At 40.0% G+C, this 20,086-nt stretch overlaps 1 protein-coding gene across 2 annotated transcripts in view; it reads left to right on the forward strand.

The window, feature by feature from the left end:
* Positions 1-20,086, forward strand: part of ARHGEF28 (Rho guanine nucleotide exchange factor 28) — a 119,271-nt gene that overhangs the window by 49,704 nt on the left and 49,481 nt on the right. For both annotated transcript variants that reach the window (XM_026036331.1, XM_026036323.1), the window contains exons 9-10: positions 902-962; positions 19,157-19,287. In XM_026036331.1, the coding sequence (XP_025892116.1) occupies positions 902-962; positions 19,157-19,287 (192 nt within the window). The remainder of the gene's footprint in view (positions 1-901; positions 963-19,156; positions 19,288-20,086) is intronic.

The raw sequence follows: 20,086 nt of genomic DNA on the forward strand, positions 1-20,086 counted from the left end.
GAAAAATCCCACTGTGGTTAGTCAGCTGTATTTGTTTCCTATTTTTATATTTTGCTATTTATTTCTATTTATCTGGTTGTGTAATCAGAAAATCAGTGTCTTAGTCATATTTTTATCAAGCTTTAAAAAAGGAGCTTTGTTATTAGCTCAGCTGGTATGAAGCCAAAATAGTGATTTAGGCTGAGAGAAACAGCAGGCAAATCTGGTAAGGTAGTATCTTCTCCATAAGATATGCCTATCAATTTTTAGCAGCATTTGGATTTTGAAGAATTTTATTGTATTGCCGCTTGTTATGAAAGAATAACCTCTTAGGATTTTTTTTTGATTGGCAGCTGTGCGTAAGATTAATTCTTTGAAATTCAGATGTTACAGTCTGTGTCATCTCAAATTTTATTACAGCAGCATGTGTGTTTCTATATGCTTTTTGGAGTCTTTGTTGAAAAAAAAATGTGACAGCTCATAAATCCTGCTGGAGTTCTAAGTACCATGTTGACTGTCTCTGTGTTAAGGAGGCAATAAAGGCCATACTTCTATCCTTAAAAGAACAAACTGATATGTGGTATTTCTACAGGTGGACAACTCGGGTAATAGAAAAAAAGCTCTCTTAAAATTTCATTGCTTTATTTTGTCCAAAGCACTGTGTTAACTGGTCACATCACAGCTAAACTTGTATGGCAAGAACTTAACTGAGGGCTGAACTTTGCAAGGCAAGTGGGATATAGTTTAGGTTGGACTTCTCTTCATTGAGTATGATTAGAGTTTGAGCCTGTAGTGTAAATGTTATGATTCATATTTGTGTCTTTTGTAGAGGCTGGAAGGGGTGCTATCTATTGTGTTTATTAAAATGGCTCATGTTTTGTCATTTGTCTTTAAAGAGCTAACTCAACTTGCCTTTTCCTAGCCTTTCAGAGAGTCTGTGGTTCCTTCTAAGGAGAACGAAGATCATGTGCTGTCGGGTGTAGGTAAGAAATCATTAATCATTTTGACTTCCAAAAAGCTATTCATCTCTACTGTAATGCCTAATATACACAAGGCAGTTTCTTTAGGAGATGAAAAAAAAAAAAGTGGAAGTCATTGATTTTACATCATAGCTTGGCAAAAGATCATGCCAGTTACAATTATGTCCAAGATGAACCTCTTTTGATACACCTATGGAGTAGGTAGGTTGTGAGTCCAGTGTATTAACTGATGTAGGACTTTAACTCCTCAAACTAAGTTATAAGGTCCAATACCATCTTTAAACTAGAGGAGCTGGGATGGTGGCATTCAGACAGGCCACATGCAAACTTATTTTATCCTTCCATTTAAGGAATAGGAGGGTCTACAAAAGGGAATCAGAAGTAGTAGCAAAAACAGATTGTTATCCTACTAGGAGGAGTTACTCTAATAGTAATATTCTGGTAGCAGTAAGGTTATTCTGATTTGAATGTTTTGTGCATAGCACGGAGAAGCAGTCCTCATCTTACACAGAAATACAGTACATGTATATGAGAATTAGGGCCCATATGATCAAATGTGTTTTGTTAAGAAAAAAAGCAAATTATTGGACTACATCTCAGTGTAGGAGGGTGTGCAGCCATTGGGGAGAGATTATGGTTTGCTAGTCTGAAGTCTCATACTCTAGTCTTGGCTCTGGTTACACCAGCTGGAGGGAACATAAAGCAGTTTAAGAAGTGAAGTTCTCCACCCTGAAATTATAGATGATATTTCTGTTTCTTACCTCTGAAATGCCTTTTCCTTCTAAGGCATCATTTACACATTGCAGCTTGTGACAGCTGGAAGAGGAGCCAGGCTCTCCTGGCTTCAAACCAGCTCGGGCTGCTCCTTGATGCTTGAGTGGGCAGCTGCAGGCAGATCCCTGGTCCTCCGCAGGAGCACGCGTGCGGCTTCGTCTCTGCTTCATACCCCGAGTTAGGAGGGGCAGAATGCAGGTTCTCAAAGGAAGAATGTAGACTCAAAAGGAATTTTAGGTGAAATAACATGTGTATTAACATACAATGCAGATCAAGTTTTAGTACTTAGAAATTGATTTAGATCAATTTTCTTAGGCTTTTTTCTTTTTTTAATACGTGCATACATGTGTATGTATGAAATTGTAAGTACCTATATTCCCCGTGTGAGCAGAGGGGTTGGACTAGATGACCTCTGAGGTCCCTTCCAACCTTAAGCATTCTGTGATTCTGTGATTCTATATTGGTGTATGTACATAAGCATATATGTCAAAATACACATGTACAGGTGTGAGCGTATATATATACAGATATAGATATATGTGAATAGGTTTTGTCCTGAGCATAGGCTTAGCTTACATTGTAACTAAGGAAGATTACCTGCTTTACCTTCTATCTGAAAAATGCACTAATCCACCCTTTCTCTCTTCATTAAATTAATTACAGTGTAGTATGGTTAAAAGGTTAGCGTGACTGTGGAGAAATTATGGTGAAGTCAGTTCTGCTTGTTTTAGCTCTAAGTCTCTGTAACTGAAAACATGCTTACCCCTTAGTGTGAGCATGGGAGCATGGACTTGCTGCCTGCTGCACCCTGGGCTTTCCTCACCCATCCCTCGAGCACTGACCTTGCCTGGAATGCTCCTAATACAGACACATCTGATGGGATGTTGCCAGTGACCTCAGCAGAGCCTGGAGGGCCTTTGAGCATCCCTGTGTGTGGGATCAGAATGGGTTAATGTGCAGGCTGGGGAATGGTTGGGCTGTCGGATGTGGTCTAAAAGGTGCAAGTGGGAAAGGCCTTAGAAGGATGGAAGTGCATTTGGTGAATAGCTTACCAGCTGACTTTGGCTGGTTTTAATAGTTCAGTTGCATGTAAAACTCAGTATATGTTCTAACCTGATCCAAATAACCATACTGCTAAATGTCATGGTTTTATTATCCTGGATTGCTTTAAACTTTTAAAAAAATTGTTTGCTTGGCATTGTTGTTAAATGGCAAGATTTTTGGCAGGAAGAGCACACAGTGGGGGATAAGGAGAGAAATGGAAATGGTTGTTAGTGGTGGAGAGGAAGAGGGAGAACAGCTAAGGGGCGGGATGAGTGAAGAAGAATGAATAGAAATGAGCAGACTTTGGAATCTCACTAGGAAGTTGGATGCGTAAATCAAAGAGCACTTCTAAGAGGAAGAATATTAGTGCTTTTGAATGGGTGTCTTTGAATGGATATAAATTCTCCTACTTCTCCTTTCTTTCCCATATGGTTCTAGCTTTTAGAAAACACTACCAAAAATCAGTCTAATTAGGACAACAGAAAGACCTCCCTTATTCTTGGTATTCTCTACCCCACACTTTGAAGCACGTGCACAGTTCTGGCTCTCTCCCTGACCTGACAACCCTTGAGACTGGACTCTTTGGGAATATCTTTGCAGGCAGTGTTGGGAACACTCAGTAGGATGCCCAAAGAATGCAATCTCCTTGGCTCCTTATCTTCAGTTTTGGTTGACACCTGGCTGTCTCGAGCACCACTTGAGTCTTCTAGTTCAAATTTTAGGAGTGTTGCCCTTAGCTGGAGAGCCCCTGTCACAGCCGAGTTTGGAGGCAGGCAACCACAGGAACTGCTCTGAAGCCCTACAAATTACACAGGACATTTTCTATAGAGAGCAGGATCTGCTGTATTCAAAAACTGATGGAATAAGAGTAAACTGATGGGCACAGTACGAGTGTGTGGAGACGCCTGAGGTAGATGCTAGTAACACCTACCAGTCCTCTTTCTTATCTCTCTCTGTCATAAATATGTCATATGTCACATATATATATGTGTTGAAAATTCTTAGAGATCTGTTTCATGTTTTAGAAAAAAAGGACTATTTTTTTGCAGTGAAAGAAAACAAAACACACTGGAAGGATTGAGGGAGGAAAATAATATCCAGTTGTGGAGAGAGAATGAAACAAACAAAAAGGAAAGCAACAAAAAATAAAACAAAGATGTTTTTTTTTCAATATTAAACATATGTATTATTGCCAGGCATTGTCATCCTCAGAGTCAGCAGCCCTGCTCATTTTGGGTGGGTGACTGGGAGGTGACAGCTGAATGCTGTTACTGTTGGGCATGTGATGGTGTTAGTGGGGCATATGTTTTTAAAGTTATAATTCCTTCCTGTTTTGCATAGCTGGTTTGGAAAGAGGATGCTCACAAGGCCATTTATAAAGCAGCAAAAGTTTCTTTTTTCCAGTAAGAAAAATCTAACCCTCTTTTTTCTTCCAAGGAAATATAGCTTTTTTCTCTCTAACCTTCAGGAAGGCAGGATGCTGATAATTTTTCAAAATATTTTCCTTGCTTGTCCTAGTTACAGTGCCAATAACCTAGTGGTGGATTTTGTGTCTGTCTCATCTATTCTGTTTGCTCTGCTGGCAGTGAGAAAAATCTATGTGCCACATTTTGCACTTGCACTAAGAAAAACACGCACACAGAAACCTTGATGCCAATATTTTGGCAGCTCCCTGTAGGTGGCCAGGCAGCTACAAAGCATTTTAGTTGAGTCCATCCTTTGATTTTTCATGGTTCTCCAGAAATCGCAGTTTAACCACAGATCACTTTAAAGAACAGAACATAATGATCTTTCTCTCTGTGTAAACCAGCTGAACTGTAATCTGCAGAAAATCTGTTTTCAATGTTGCTGTTTTGTTCTTTTTTAATTAGATTTCCTTGCCGTGGTTGGTAAGACTTAAAACTTTTTTTTTACATGCCTTTACATGGCTTTGGTAGGTCTGTAAAATGCTTAGCAATAGCACCTCTGCAGAGTTAGGTTGGATTTTTCTCTTGCCTTTTTGTTTTCTTGTTTTTGTTTGTTTGTTTGCTTGTCTTTGAGGGGCAAAATACTTGCATTTCAATCTGTTTTGACTTGAGTAAGCCTGTTTTGACATTAGGACTATAGGAAATAATATTATGGCTGTTGAGGGATAAAAGTGAAAGTTGTGTATTAAACAATGCCTATTGAGATGGTTATGGGGGGGGGTCCGGGGATAGAGGTTGCGCAGATCTTTTGTGTTCGTGTTTGTGATTAGTTTTTCCTAGAAGGTTTCAACCCTGTTTCCCTTATGCCTGCTGTGGGACAGGTGGGCGATCTAGCTGTCGTATCTCCAGTCCAGGAGCTGCAGGCCCTTTCTTTAGTTCCTCTCTGTTACAGTTTTACTGTAGACCTTGCTTCCGTCACTTGTCTCTCCGTTGTGTCTCGGTTACTTTTCTGTGAAATGAGAAACACCACCGCGAGTGAGGTGGGGCAGAGGTGCTGCAGCACTTAGACATTTGGAGGGGTGCGAAGACGCCGGCTGTCTATGCAGCAGAATGTCTGGAAGATCACTTTGCTATAGAGAGAAGCTTTTTCAAATCCATTTTTATTTGTAGGGCTGGATGATTTGAAATTTGCAGAGGAACATAATATAGAGAAAACTGTGGGGCTATTACTGCATCTGTCTTTTAATGACTGTGTCAGTTATACTTGCTCTTTTGCGCTGTGGTTCTCGGAGATCTTTTATGTTGCTTTTTCTTCTTTTGCAAAACCATCATGCAGTTCTACGCACCTTGCAAACAAGAGGCTTAACCTGAGGCTTATCAGCCAGGGTCCTGCCAGCAACAACCTCTAAACAAGAGATGGTTCTAGTTTACTTCAGCAAATAAAACATTCTCATTTGTTTGGACAGTCTGTAGTCAACTGAATCTTGAAGACTGCTGAATAGCTGAAAGTTACAGAAGATGGGGGAAGTAAAATCTTCCTGGGATGTGAGCCTGCACTGAGCTTAATTAAAAAGCTGTGGAGTAATCTGGAAGAAGAAGCATTAAGCACTAAAACAAGCTTGTTCTTGTTTCTTGGAGTTTCCTCCACTCTTGATTTTCTGAGACGTTATAATTCAAGTTAACCTCAAAAGGAAGACAGAAAGAAAAATGAACAAGTTACAAACATGTGCTGTCTGGCTTCCCAGAACTTGTCCTCCTCCTCTGCTTAAAATCCAAAACAAATTTCCTCAACAAAATAATCGTTCAAAAAGAGACTTTTCTTTTTTCCTGATGTTTAAATAGATTCATTTGCCTGTCTTTTGCCTGGTCTCATTTCATGCTAATGTATGGGATATATCTTATGTCAAGTTACTCTTCAAATGTGCACTATAGTCCAAAAATAAATTATGAAGAGAGTAGTTGTAGTCTCGGGAGTGTGCATATGAGCACTTTCTTCCTTTTTGAGGGGCTGCCCTTCTCTTGAAGTCTTCCCTGAAACGTGGAAAATTGGATTTTTAACGAAATCAGCCTTTGGTGGTGAGCTTTCTGGCAGTGCAGACTGCCAGAATATGGGTAGACTCAACAACCAAGTCATTGGCGAAGCTTCAGAAAGAACCGGGTCCAATTCAAACCTCAGTTTGCTTTCATGTAAGGCCATGTGAATTCTCAATGTTACTGGGGTTTGCACAGACCTCTGTGGAACACAAACTAGGAAGAGATTTTTGTTGACTCTTACCCTTAATTCTCAAGCTTTTGCAAATAAACTCAAGGGACCTTTTCATTAGGATAAGAGACAAACAGCAATGGACTTTCCATCCACAGTCATACTGCATATCCAAGCTACTCTTTTGATGTGAAGAGATACTGGACAAGGAGAGTATTTAGGCAAATTATCTCTATGCCCTATGTTGGAAGTGTTTTGCAGTTGTTTCCAGAGACAGGGCATACTGACCGCAATTATGTGGAACTAATATTAATGAGTTTGCTGTCGTAACCCGCATTAGGTGAGTGGTGTTGTTAAAAAGGAAAAAATAAAATCACCAATCAGTCATAAATCGGACTTTAGATAAGACCTAGATCTGAGTAGCACTGTGGAATCCCAGCTCTGGGACAATAAATCGGATGACCTGTAAGGTTTGGGACAAAGCTTCAGTTCTTGCCTATAGAGCACAGGCTCTATTGAGCTACACTGACTCAGGACTGGGCAGAGATGGTGGAGATGTGTTTCTTGCCTCAGCTTTGTAAACTTTGAAACCATCCATCTTCATCCCACTTGGGAGACCTCTCACTTGGTCTCCAAGGATTCTGCATTACTAGTATCATTTATGCAAATAATTCTTCAAGAACAAAATTGCTCCTTTAATTAACAAGGAATTAAGGCTTTAGTACCAGCACTTGCAAGCAATTGCTTTTCAAAGGAAAGGTACCTTTTGCTAATAGTTCTTTGCAGGGTTAATGCATCATGCTTTGAGTATCACAAACACAGTATTTTTAAAATGAAAATGTTCTTATTATTCTGACTGTAGTTGTTGTCATGCTAGTTTCAAAAGAAGCTAAGAAACTGGTTCCCTAATTTCTAATGAAGCATGAAATTTACAGTTTAAATTAATTTCATAGTCACATTGTAATTAGAAATATACCTGCAAGGGAATAATTAGTATTTGATATAAATGTAAATTACATGGTTTGTCAATCTGGATAGTTTACAGTAATGTGATTCCGTGTATAGGGTTTGACCAGGTTGTAGGATATATCCACATTCTCCTGTAAATACAATAAAAACACTTGATCTGGCTTTTAATAGGCCTTCTCATTTAAAGCAGTCCAGAACCCAGTTCGTATAAATTGATGCTGTTTCCTCTACATCCTGCCTTGAGTTTGGAGAGTTTCCATGAATTGGGGTGTCCGCATAGAACGGCTTTTACAGGAAGAGGCAGGGTAGCTTGCTGCTGTCACCAAGGATAACAGCAGGTGTTCTGTATTCATTTCCAGGCTAATGTCAAAGAAATTGCACAGATTAGTCAATGACAAAATGACTCAGATTTATAATATCGTATCTTTATCATTCATCATTAGCCCTAGTGCTTGTCTACACGTCTACAGGAGATGCTCATTACAAAAAAGGCATCTCTAGTGTAGGTGAATTTTGTATTCAGCTATTCTGATGGAAAGACTGGAAGACACTTGCAAGAAGGGAGGAGTAAGTAGAAGGCTACGGGTCTGAGGGCTCAAGGCTGTTTATTCTTATGTAGGAAAGAGCCTGGGTTTGAGATCTTCCTTTACTGAGGTCTGTGCAGAACCGTGCCGCAAGGAGCATGACACTTGCTGACAGCCATCCATGCAATCAACATGTGATTGCTGTGAGCAGTTGGGATAAGCATTGGAGCTGGAACATGTTCAGTGTGTGAATCTGGCTTCTGGCACTTGGGTTTTGGTCACCTTTGATTCACATTTGCTGATTTTTTAAATAACAGTTCTTGGATCTAATGCAAAGCAACACAGATGTTTTATCTGAAGAGTGAAGATGGAAGGAAAGCATTATACACCTACAGGTTGCAGAGGTCAGTGGAAAAGGGCACCTAGCCTTTTCTATACCTTCTTTTCCTGTCAGGGTGGACTTTCCCTTTGAAACTGAACAGTTTAGGGGAAGATTGCAGGCTCTCATGTTCTCAGGCTAAGTTAAGCTTGGAGAAAATCAACTATATCCCTAATGCTGCAGGAGGCACTGCCCAGAACAAATTGGGTAGGACATTTGGGCTGTCATTCTCATCACCCATCCAGTAGTGTCCTGTCTCTAGCCCTGCTCTTCAGGTTGTCAGCTCTAGCTCCTTTTCTGTCCTGTGTGCATCTGTTCCCCATTTGGAGAGGGGACCCTTGGCTCAAGGGGATTTTGACTTTCTGGTCTTCCAGGGAGGGTCACAGGCTGCAGATTTCCACCTCCATATGAGGAGGAACTTCTTTCCTGTGAGGATGGCAGAGCCCTGGCACAGGCTGCCCAGGGAGGCTGTGGAGTTTCCTTCTCTGGAGGTCTCCAAAACCCACCTGGATGCCGCCCTGGATGTGCAACGTGCTCTGGGTGTCCCTGCTGGAGCAGGGGGATTGGACTAGATGATCTTTAGAGGTGCCTTCCAAACTCAACTATTCTGCGATTTTGTTTTACAGTTTCAGGAAAGAGAATCCACTTTGTTGCCCAGTGCCCCACCTCTGTCCTCTGCGTGCTCCTGGGGGATGGAAGTGCCACTCCATGGAAACCGAAAATATTGGTTGCATTCCTGTACTTCCTTCCGTCTTACCACAAGCTGAGGGAACAGACAGACAATAGACAATAGACTGTAATATCACAGAAAAACATTTATATCAAACGGATGTGTTTTGGCAAGTGTTGGGTGAAAGAATTTAAAACATTACATTAGTATTTATTAAAAGCATTAGCCTAAGGTAATGCACACAAAAAAACATTTGTTCTTTATCTTCACTTCACATCTATACCTTGGTATGCATAATTGAAAACATTTTTAATGGAAATTAAGGTTAATATTTTCCAGCTAAAAAGCACCTTTTATCTTGTAAGTTACTAGATTTCTGTGCCAGCTGCATACAAATGTCAGCAGTGAAATGCTGTCACTTTGGAAATGAAGATTGGCAGGTCAGAAGTGGATGGGGCTGTGTCATAAAGTGAAAAAAGGGAAGAAAAATATTTTTAGCCAAAGACTGTAAGGCAAAGTCCTTTTTCATGGCAAAAAGCAGTATTTTGTGGCTGCGTAAAGGACTTTTACACACAAGAAAAAATTCATCTTTCATGAGTCTCAAACTGAACAAATAAAGTGAGCGATAATTAACTCTTCAGAAATAGGGATCAATGTTGATAATCTATCTTAACTTTCACAATGTCATTGACAAATCCCTGTACAATATTTGATTCAGGGGAGACTGCAGCAAGTGGGTGAAAAGTCTAAGACTTGTCCAGGAAATAGAGGATAAACACCGGGAACAAATAGCCAGGTTTTTATCATAACAGAGCTTTAATAGTTGGATTCTTTAAGTGTAGTGTAATAGGATTACAGTTTAAAAATATTTAATAATTCTAACTCACTCATTTGTATTAGAAGATTCTAAATTAACTCTACCAGTTTCAGAGAAAGAGCAGACAAAAATGTGAACAATGAAAATATTCATTGTACAGAGGTGATTCAGAAAAGTAAATGTCTCAGCATGTAAAATATTTTAATGCTGTTGAACACATCAGCTGTATGCCCTCATTAGGAGTGCTTTGCTCAATGCCATCCTGTTGTGGACTAAATAGAAATCCAGGAAGAACACAGACGTGACAAAATTTCCTTTTCTGGACTGAAGGGTGGAAAAAGTTCCAAATGGTTAATTTAGAGAAGGGATGCACAAATGGAGATTTCACAGAAGTAGGCAAAGTTTACCTTTTCTCATAGAAAAGAGACCAAAAAAAGCAATAATTAGTGAAATAGAAAGGTGAGAGATTTTAAAGGCAGCGTAGGAAATACTGTGTTCTTTAGATGTAACCTGCACTTCACCCGTGGAGCTCTGCCTTCCCGTGAGCCCGAGATGAAGATTGGGAGTAGGAGCTGGTAATGGGAGCACACTTGATTACAGGAGGGAGAACCGCTGCATTCAGGTGAAGTCTTTTGTGTCTGGCCAGTTAGGAAGACATTTCCGAAGTGAGCAAATTCTCCAACAAACATGTGCTGTCTTTTCCTTTTCTCTTCAACTGGGACCGCCATAGGAGGTAAGCGAGTGCTCTGGATGGAGTGCAGGTGTGAAAGGACACGTCAGCTCCTGCATTCCAGTATGTCCAGGGGATTTATCAGTGCAATTTGAACCTGACATTCCAGGGAGTGGAGGTATTTTGAAGTGGATGCTTAAACCATGGTTTTATATCCTCTCTGTGTTTTCAGTCATCCATTGTCTGTTGTAATTCCCTGGGGTTGTTAATTATATATATAAATCAAACAAAGTCTGTGGGAGTGTCTAATATTTAAAGTGAAAGTCTGAAGCTTCTAACGTCTGGGGCAAATTATTCTTTACAGGCCTAACAAAGCTGGCAGGACTTCAGTTAAGGCAGAGGCAGAACAATGATCTGTTTCAACTGTGGTTTATGTAATGTGTGCACTTTATGAAGTGCTTGTATAATAATTATTTTATCCCTAAAAACCTGATAGATATCTGTATAATGAGCTTTGAATTAAATTTGCATTTGAATTGCATTATTTTCTTTCAACAAATACATTGTTACCTCTCACTGCAATGTGGACTGAGGCATCACTTGAAACCTAATACAAAAGTAGCGCTGCAGACCTCAGCAGCCTGAAAAATAATTGAAGTGAAGTAAGGAATGTTAACAAGCTCAAATATCATCATCTTCCAAAACCTGACATTTAAGCTGATCCATGTTCCCTCTTCTCCTTATGTGGAAAGCAGAGGCACATACGTTGTGCGGTAACTAAAAGCAAGTTTTGGTGCAGCTGGTTAAGACACCCTCAACATGTTATTTTTGCATTAGCTCTTGTATAGCCACATTTGAGCCTGTTTAAAAAATTGTAGTTTGTGTAGTGTGGGGGGAAGGGATAATGAGTTTCTACTGAATGCTAATTGCCTATGAGTTGTTCAGGGAGACTGTATAAGAATGGAGGATTTGTTGTAAATTAGTCACTAGCTGTATTGTGCATTGCTATGAGGTTAGACCAGTGCTGTAAAGGTGCCAGCTCTACAAAATTCTTATGATTCACTGTCTAACTTGGTGACTGCGTGAGGAGGAAAGTACTATTCAGACTAAATATTATTGGAAAGAGAGTTCTTCTAGTGACAACATAATCTGTCCTTATAATGCTTAAGCTTTAAGCTCATTTGAACTACAAAGACGTGAGCTGCAGACTTTGCAGTGGGCTATCAGTGCCTTTGCAGCTACAACATCCCAGAGTCTGCCAAAGTTATAAACACGGAGAGGGAAAGTGTTGCTTTGCAGGAATACCGGGTCCAGCAGATTGATGAGTGTTCCTTGCTTACTGTTTGTTAATCTTTGACTTCTGTAACTGCAGCATTTTGCCTGGCTTCAATTTGAGAGCCCCTATATATCACAGTTCTATCATGGAAACAAAGCTTTGAAAAAGCCTGCAATAACTTGTTTACTTTTGAGACATATTTTCTCATTCCCCACTCAGTTCCTATTGTTTTCATTTACATCAAAATGGAAAGGTGAGTTAATGATTCATTGGCACACAGTGACCTTTCAAATAGCTCTGGACCACGATGCAAGAGCTACACTCGCAGCTCACATACTTCACCCGCCTTGCTTTGCCTTAATATTTGCAGCCTGATCTGTCCACATGCCTGGACGCCTGAAGAGAGCAAACATTTGGAGCTTCTCCCTCCCCTGTGTTTAGTGGGCAATTCGATCCTTCTTTGTCCATTCCTTTATTTTACATCACTCTTAGACTTGCTGTTGAGAACAGCAAAGTGCAACTTTGGGAATCTGCTCTCTTAGCGAAAAAATGGACTCAGACTCTGATTCACCTTTTAATTACTCTTGGCCTTCCTTACCTAAAATGAGGATTCGAAGAAGGGCACCCAGACAAGGTAGAGAAAGTTGTCTTCTTTTAAATGACTCTTGCTTAATACCTCTGCCTCCTTTTCACTGTCTGGTTGTGTGCAGGTGGCTATACACAACTCTAAATTAGAGGTAGATTTTCTTCCTCTCTATTGAAAGTCCATCTCACTGTTGTTCTCTTATAAATAATGGGTTTGGGACTCGTTAAGCACAAAAAAAGGTGTTTTCTCCAAATAAATATAGTTCTTTACCACTGTTTATGCATCTTTCTTAGGGAGTTTTTCTTCTGGTTGTTTGTGTTATTTTCACTGCAGTGAAAGCAGTTTTGACACCAGAGGAGTTTACAGAATGGCACGGCAGCTGCTACAGGAACTTTTGCTAGTTAGTTGTTTTCATTCTAGGGAAAATTGGAACTTAATCATGTCTCAGTAGCAGTGAACAAGAAAAATATTAGTTATATACAAAACTCTTAGCAGAATGAAGAGGAAAATCTTTCTCTTCCTTTAAAAGATAGCAATGAGAGGTCACTTGCTCTCTTTGCATACATCTTTTTGCAAAGATATAGTCCTCCTTTGAGGAGAAGCCTTTTGGAGGTTATAAATATTGTCAGTATGATAAAGTGTGTTTTAAAGAGGTTTAAAGGCACTGGCCAACAAGTTTATGTTAGGAAGAATTATCATTGAAAGCTTTAATGGGGACATAATTTTTACTGCATTCAGACAGAAGCAAAGAAATGAAGACATAGAATGGAAAAAGTTTTAATTCTTTATTGCTTTCCTAAAATTGCTTTTTGTGTTCTAGAAGGGGAAAATAGAGAAATAAGATGCATCAGTGTCATTGAATTCAGTGAGCCAGGCAGATTATGCTGATTACACAGCATAAATGCACATCTTTACCTGCAAGAGTGTCTTCTGAGCTTTTTATTCTTGGGATTTAGTCATTTATCCGTTTTTTCCTAAGAGCATAGAAATTTCTACAATGTGTGTGTGGTTACATATACCATATGTAAAGAAGATGAAATGTCTTGCAAGTTGTGTATGTTCTTAGTGTATCTCACTATAATTCATTTTATTTGTAAATGGCTTAGCTGTGCACCCATCCTCCATGGCTCTTTTGTTGATTTTTATTTTACCTTGAGATAGTATTACCTTTTTTTATATACTTGACCTGTGTTGTAGCACAGTATACACACCTGGTATTTTATATATAAGTAATGCAATAGAAGTTTTGTATCTTATTTCCCATAACTGTTAACTGTATACCAAAACACGCTGCCTTTATGACACAGATGACTATTTATATGGAGCTGTTGGAGCAAGAAGACACTGGGTGCCTGTGTACCCACAGTTTATCGGTGGATACATGCCAAGGGTTCTCTCGTGCTTGGAGCATTGGAATCCTGGCTGCTTGCTGGGTGGAGAAGTGGCTCTGCAGGAGACCCACAGGCCTGCCTCACTCTGCCTCCCTCCCCAAGCAGGAGGCGACCTGCGTTTTGGCAGCCGCGCAGTCATTGCTGGTGCACAGTCCGAAGCAGAAATCCTCAGACCTGCCTTGGGCCACATGCAGCAGTGTTTTCAAAATCTGAATTTCCTGATGCCCGAGGCTGGGCTCTGGTGCATGCTCAGACACTTCTCGGTCTTCAGTGAACAGGAGGACGCAGCAGAGCCTTCCCATGGCGGCGCTGCGGGGCGAGGGCAGCAGCAGCGAGCGCAGGCCGCAGGCGCAGGCCGCGCGCTCCAGCATCGGCCCGCGCGCACTGCTGGGCCCCAGCACCCCTTGCTCCCCCTCCATCCCTCCAAGCTTGTGTGTGCACGGCATAATTAAAGATTAATTGGGCTTAACAGAGAATGTGAGCGTGACTCTCGGTGATTGGACTGGAGAGAGGTCCAAGTGTTGATCCGTGCTGTAAAACCCCTCAGGGTATGTATTTTGTTTTTAATGCAAAATGGCCAGGAGACATCTCTGTTCTCCTTTCCCCTCAGCTATATTTATAGTCTTTGGGCTCAAAGTCTTTCTTTCTCAAAACCAACAAACAACTCTTAGAGACTTTTTTTGGAGGCCATAACAACCTCATGGCTTCTGAAAGCGTCTTTTTGGCAAGTCTGTTGTGCTGTCCTGGTAGGCAAGGCTTGCCCTCTGAAGCCTTTCAGGCAGAGGTGGAAATTGAAATCAAGCATCCCATATCGTGGGCAAGTGCTTTGTATCTTGTGCTTGGTATAAAAAGAGACACTGACTTATTTTTCTTTGTATATTATTATTTGGAAACAGCTAAATTGTCTGCTTCAGGAACCTCTTTGCAGACTAGGTTTAAATGACCAAGACCAAGGTGATGTTGAAGAACTGCCCTTCTCCTTGGTGTTTCCTAATGGCAACTTTAGGAGCACATTTTAAACACCTTGGATATGATGTCCAGCATCTAAGTGCCTGATTCTCGCCATACATAGGAAACCCGGTGATTTGGTTTCCACTCTAAAAACTGAGGACAGTTAAGTGTTGGGCTTTATAACAACAGCATTTTAAGGCTTTCCTCACTTCACTCACAGCATAGTGATGTTCTTGTGTATTTGTGTACATAAATTTACACAAAATATATTGAGAATTTTAATGTCACGAGTAGTTGCACTGAGTGAATGGAGGGTAAGACTCATGAGGTGATAGTGCAGATGTGCTGCTGAGACTGGTCACGCTGGTCACATCTATAGAAGTGTATGACACTTTGGTCAGTGCCTTGCCAGGAACTTGTGGAATTCTTTCCCAAATGCAGATGACAGTCTGTGGATTCAGAGCGGCATTTCAGTGCTCCTATGTGACCCATGTGTTTAGTTGTCTTGTTTCTTTTCTTCATAGCTGGGTGCTTACTTCCAGTTATACATTAACCCCTGTTCAGATTGCGGGGGGTAATTGTGATGAGCTGTCTGAAAACTATTCATTGTAGCTGGACAAAGGAATTTATAATTTCTTTCCGGGCTCTTAGTTTGGTCACACTAATGTATTTTCACTTCCCTTTTACTCTGTGCCCTCTCATAAAATGATACAAGTTTCAATTTTTGTGGAAAAACGTCAGTGTTGTTGTTGTTTTTCAAAATGGGTCACTCGAGGCTTTATGTTTTGTTATGCCAGCATAAAGCATGTTTTAAATTACTGTGAAGATGATCTTGTGTTTTTTGAAGTGTTGTTATAAGCTTTTTTTGTTTGGTAAGATGAACAACTGTGCAGCTTTGATGACAGAAGATGCAGAGAGTTTGTGCCTCATATTCATTGGTCAAGCTCTTTTATCCATGTTTGGAGATTCTCCTTCCCAGCCCGGTGTCTTTTTTTTTTTTTTTTTTAATCTATGTTTAAATAACGTACATCTTTTCTGCCTGTTTACCAGGCATAGGCCAGAGACTCATACACTCCTTTAAAGGAGACATGCCCTTTTTTTTTGATTTTTCTGTTGCCCTGGTGTGGTGTAGAGCCTGAGATCCTTCAGCTTTCGCGGTAGGAGCAGGTTGGTGAGCTGTGCTTGCCGTGTATTTCAGTACCAGAAAGTTGAGTGATTGTGTCTGTGTTGTGTCTACATCAATGTTTTTCCCAGTTAACACTGTGCAGTTTGGTACCAACACCTTTCAGGCAGATGAAATGGTTCAGGACACCTTCTCTGTCGCAGGAGGTGCCTGTTTGCCTTGCTGGGTGTTGATGGGGAGGAAGAGACTCAGACAGACCCTCTGTCTGGGTGCCCAGGGCCCAAAAGAGGACGATGTAACCTAAGAGTAGAAAAGACTCGCTGGTTATCGCCATTGGCACCTGCTGCACAGAATCACACTCTGCTCCCATATTAAACTGGGAAAAGTACTGCTCCTGGTGCTGCAGGAGCAGGATGCCTTGGATCCGCTTGCCTGGCAGGCCTGGAGGGGGCACAGGCATTCAGGGCATAACATAAATATTTGCTACAGTTTTGTCACTTTTTAAACTCTGCTGGCCTTTGCAGTAGAAATAAGTTACTAGCACAGTCAATGTGTAATTAATAATGCGCTCCCCTGCATTCATCACAGTCTTGAAATACTTTTCTTATTACAAAATACGAGGCAGCTTGACCCTTTGCACGTGTGTGAAACCTGTGGCGAGACCGGAGAAGCAGCCCCGTTCCTGGGGGAGTGGGGGCGGCCCATGGCATCACTCATCCCCAAGGAACCTTCCTGGCTTTTGTCTTCTCATGCAAAGCCCTCACAAATACCTAGAGATTTCACCTTGAACAACAAACTGACTGGAACACTGCAAAAAAATAGGTTGTATTTACCAGTGATGGAGATTATGGATAAATATTCAGCAATTGAAAGTGCTGAGGCTAATGACATTATTTGGATGTAATGTTTTCTTCCCAACAGCTGCCTTTGGAAGTTTGTATCAGGTTGTTCCTCCTTTATAAAGTTTTAACATCATGTAAAATATGGTTTTAGAAGCTGCTATATGCATAAAAATAAATACCATAGGATGGTTGCTGTTGGTTTTGGCTCAGACTATGCAAGTCATAGCCCAGTCCCTTATCTCACTGTAGAGACTCTAGTGCTGGGGACAGGTGCCTTGGTCAGGAAGCTGGATCAGAGGGAGGCAGCTCCAATTTGCACTGTGATTCATAGGCCCTGTTTCTCAGGGGTACATGCTAAACCTTGCTCAGCCCGGCTGTGAAGCAGATTATTGTCCTTGATGATTATACCCAGCATGTTTGCATACTGCAAGGAGATCATGCTATGAAGGCAGTAAGTATATGAGGAGCAATGTAGAGCCTGGATTTATATTCTTCCTGACTGTTGGTGGAAGACCAGCACTTGTAAAACATTGATTGCTACAAAAAAACACCACCTGTTTTACCAAATCACTTTTCCCCATGTGATTTTTAGCTGCCAATGCCTGATGAACTGCTGTAGAAAACAGTGGCTTATACGATTTTTATAAAGAGGCTTCAAGATCTAGACAAGCATAAGGAGTGATTTGTAGCTTTAGCATTTTGCAAGACGGCATACTCACTACAATCATGTTAAAAGTCATGCAGGTTTTTAGTAGTATGAGAGCCCACAAGGCTTGTCAAGATTAGAAATGAAATAATTCATTGTGTATCATTTCTAAATGGAAATTTCCACTTTTCTATGAGTATAGGGCTTTTTTCATAGGCTTTATGAGATAACATCATAAAATTAAATAAAAAATATAGTATAACATTGCAATTTTGGCCATGATCCAGAAGTTTTTTTAAAGAAATACATGCACCAGATCTTGGCAGGTGTAGTTGCTATTCAGTGTTGTTTCTTCGCACTATCATTTCTTGCAATCTGATGGCCATGGGCACCTTCAGCTGCGCTTGTCTTGTAGTATGAATGTAGCTTGAGGAGTGAACGTCTTTGGTGGTATCTTTTCCTTTCCAACACTGCAGAAAAAAAATTGTATTGGTATAAATAAAGAAGAAATTATTGCATGATTTTCAGTAATAGAATATCTGGATTTCAGTTTATAGAACATGTTGAACTGGAGTGTTTTACTGGGTCTGATATTCCTCTGTATTGCATCTTTTTTTATGCTAGTGTATCTCAGTTCGCTTCCAATGGAAATACTTGACTTAGAGTACTTTAAAATAAAGAAAAATACACTCATTATGTTCTTTTTTTTTTTTTTTTTTTTTTTTTTTTTTATATAGCTGCCTATTTCCACATAGTCTAGAACAGGATTGGTTTCCAAATTATAAAATTTTGCTCCTTAACAGCTTTTTAGTTCTACAGTCAGAAGATATTGTGGCCTTAACTCCCAACTCAAGTGATGGATTGGGGCACACCCTTCATGCCCATAAGCAGCTTTGAGAAGTGTCTCTGCAGGACAGACCAACAGTATTTCACTCAGCTAGCTTTTCTGCTAGACAGAGCCGTCAGGTGCAGTGAGCCCATGCAACTCTCACTGATATCTGGAGTCAGGAAGGCCCTATTGAAAACTAACTCTCGAGCTTTTGTAGTGGTTGTTGTTGAAACAGATAATTTATCATTTCAGAATAAAAAACAGGCCAGATGTAGCCTTTATCCATAGCAATCTGGTCATAGGTCAAATCTTAATTGATTTTTGCAACCCTACAGTGGCACTATATGACATTGTTTGTATGGGAGTAGCATTTTATTTCTATACCTTTCAGTTTTTGCTGTCCCTTGTTTTGTTTTAAAAGAATTCTCTGCTTCACTAGTAGCAGTGCAGTAAAAGACTAATGCAGAAAGTGTTTTTAAAACCAAAAACAACAATAATGTTGAAATTAATATTTTATTATAAGTCTGCCAAGTGAGATAATGTTTTAGGAAGTAGATTACTTGACTACGGTTGAACTGTATTCTGTTCACAAAAGGTATTCAAAATTAAATATTTATTACTTATAGACCATAATCATGAGTAGTTCATATCAGCCTCTAAGTTTTAATCCTGTTTAGCACAGCTGTGCCTCAGCAGCTACAAATCTTTACAGAGCACAGTGGGGAAATAGAAAACATTCCTAGCCAAGCTAAAGAAAACATGTTTATGTTGTATGTGTCCTTGTGATGTACCTTTTGGAGAGTAGCCACCTGCTGGCTTCTAGAAACACATGGGAAATATTAGGCAATTTAGGAAATTTCCAGGTTTCTGAGTAGCCAGATACTACCAAATTGTCATCTTAAATTTGGATACTTCATGGTTAAACTTTATGGTTTTTATTAGGCGCTGTGTATGTGTTTTTATATATGTGTGTATGTATATTTTATATATATATATGTATGTGTGTGTGTGTGTGTCTATCTCTAGATTATATATATATGTATAAATAAAAACAGTATGAAAAATAATTGTGTTTTCTGCATTTTTTTTTTTTCTAGAACAACGTCATTCTACCTTTGATGTTCTCAAGAAATTCAAAACTCCACCTACATTCTTTTCAGCAGCCAGGCTTTCTACCATGCTGGATGGAAATGATGAAGTATATACAAACTGCATGGTCGTAGACCAAGTAAGTTTATGTTTGAATATTTGGGATGTATTTTTTCATTGTCTTTTGTTAAAATAACTTGAGTGATAGTAGAATCTTCTGGCTCTGCGAGCAATGGTGTGTGGGCCATTATTAAAGTTCTAAAGTAAAAAGAGTAAAAACAGGAATACTTTCTACTTTCAGCTGTTCTTTTTTTTTTTTTTTGTAACTGATCTGTGAAATCCATTTTAATAGATTCAAATAACGATATAGGTTACTCTGTCTAGCCCATAGAAAGAACTTTAAGAAAACTCTACAGTCTTTTTTTTTCCCCGAGCAAATGCACCCCGAGCAGAGGAGAAAGTCAGCAGTGTGAAATAGCAGGGCTTTGGAAACGCTTGCAGTGCTGCCCTTTTTCTTGCTTGCACGGGTGCTCTCTTGAGGTTGAATGCTTCCAGTGGGCTTTGGCCATGTGACTTTTCCTGTACTGTTTAGTATCTAATTAGATGACAGCAGCTTCTAACTAGAAGACTGCCAATAAACCGTACATTAATATTTTTTGCAGAGCTGGCAGGAGAGTTTAACCTCATTTTCACAAAGAATTAATCATTACCAAGCAGGATCTCCATACCAAATATGAGTAAACATAATTGTTAATGCCAATCCCTTCTTTCTGTAAAAGATTTGCTTAAAGGCATAAGGAAGAATTCCTTTCCCTTCCTCCCCTACAGACCTTCTGTTCCAGGTTATGTACAGTAAAAATGTGCGTGATATGCAGACTGTCTCTTCTAAATGAAATTAGACAACATTTTAATTTCCCCCTACTTATGCCCACACTAAC

Source organism: Nothoprocta perdicaria, unplaced genomic scaffold, assembly GCF_003342845.1.
Source record: "Nothoprocta perdicaria isolate Ctin4 unplaced genomic scaffold, notPer1 scaffold_1, whole genome shotgun sequence".
NCBI lineage: Eukaryota > Metazoa > Chordata > Aves > Tinamiformes > Tinamidae > Nothoprocta > Nothoprocta perdicaria.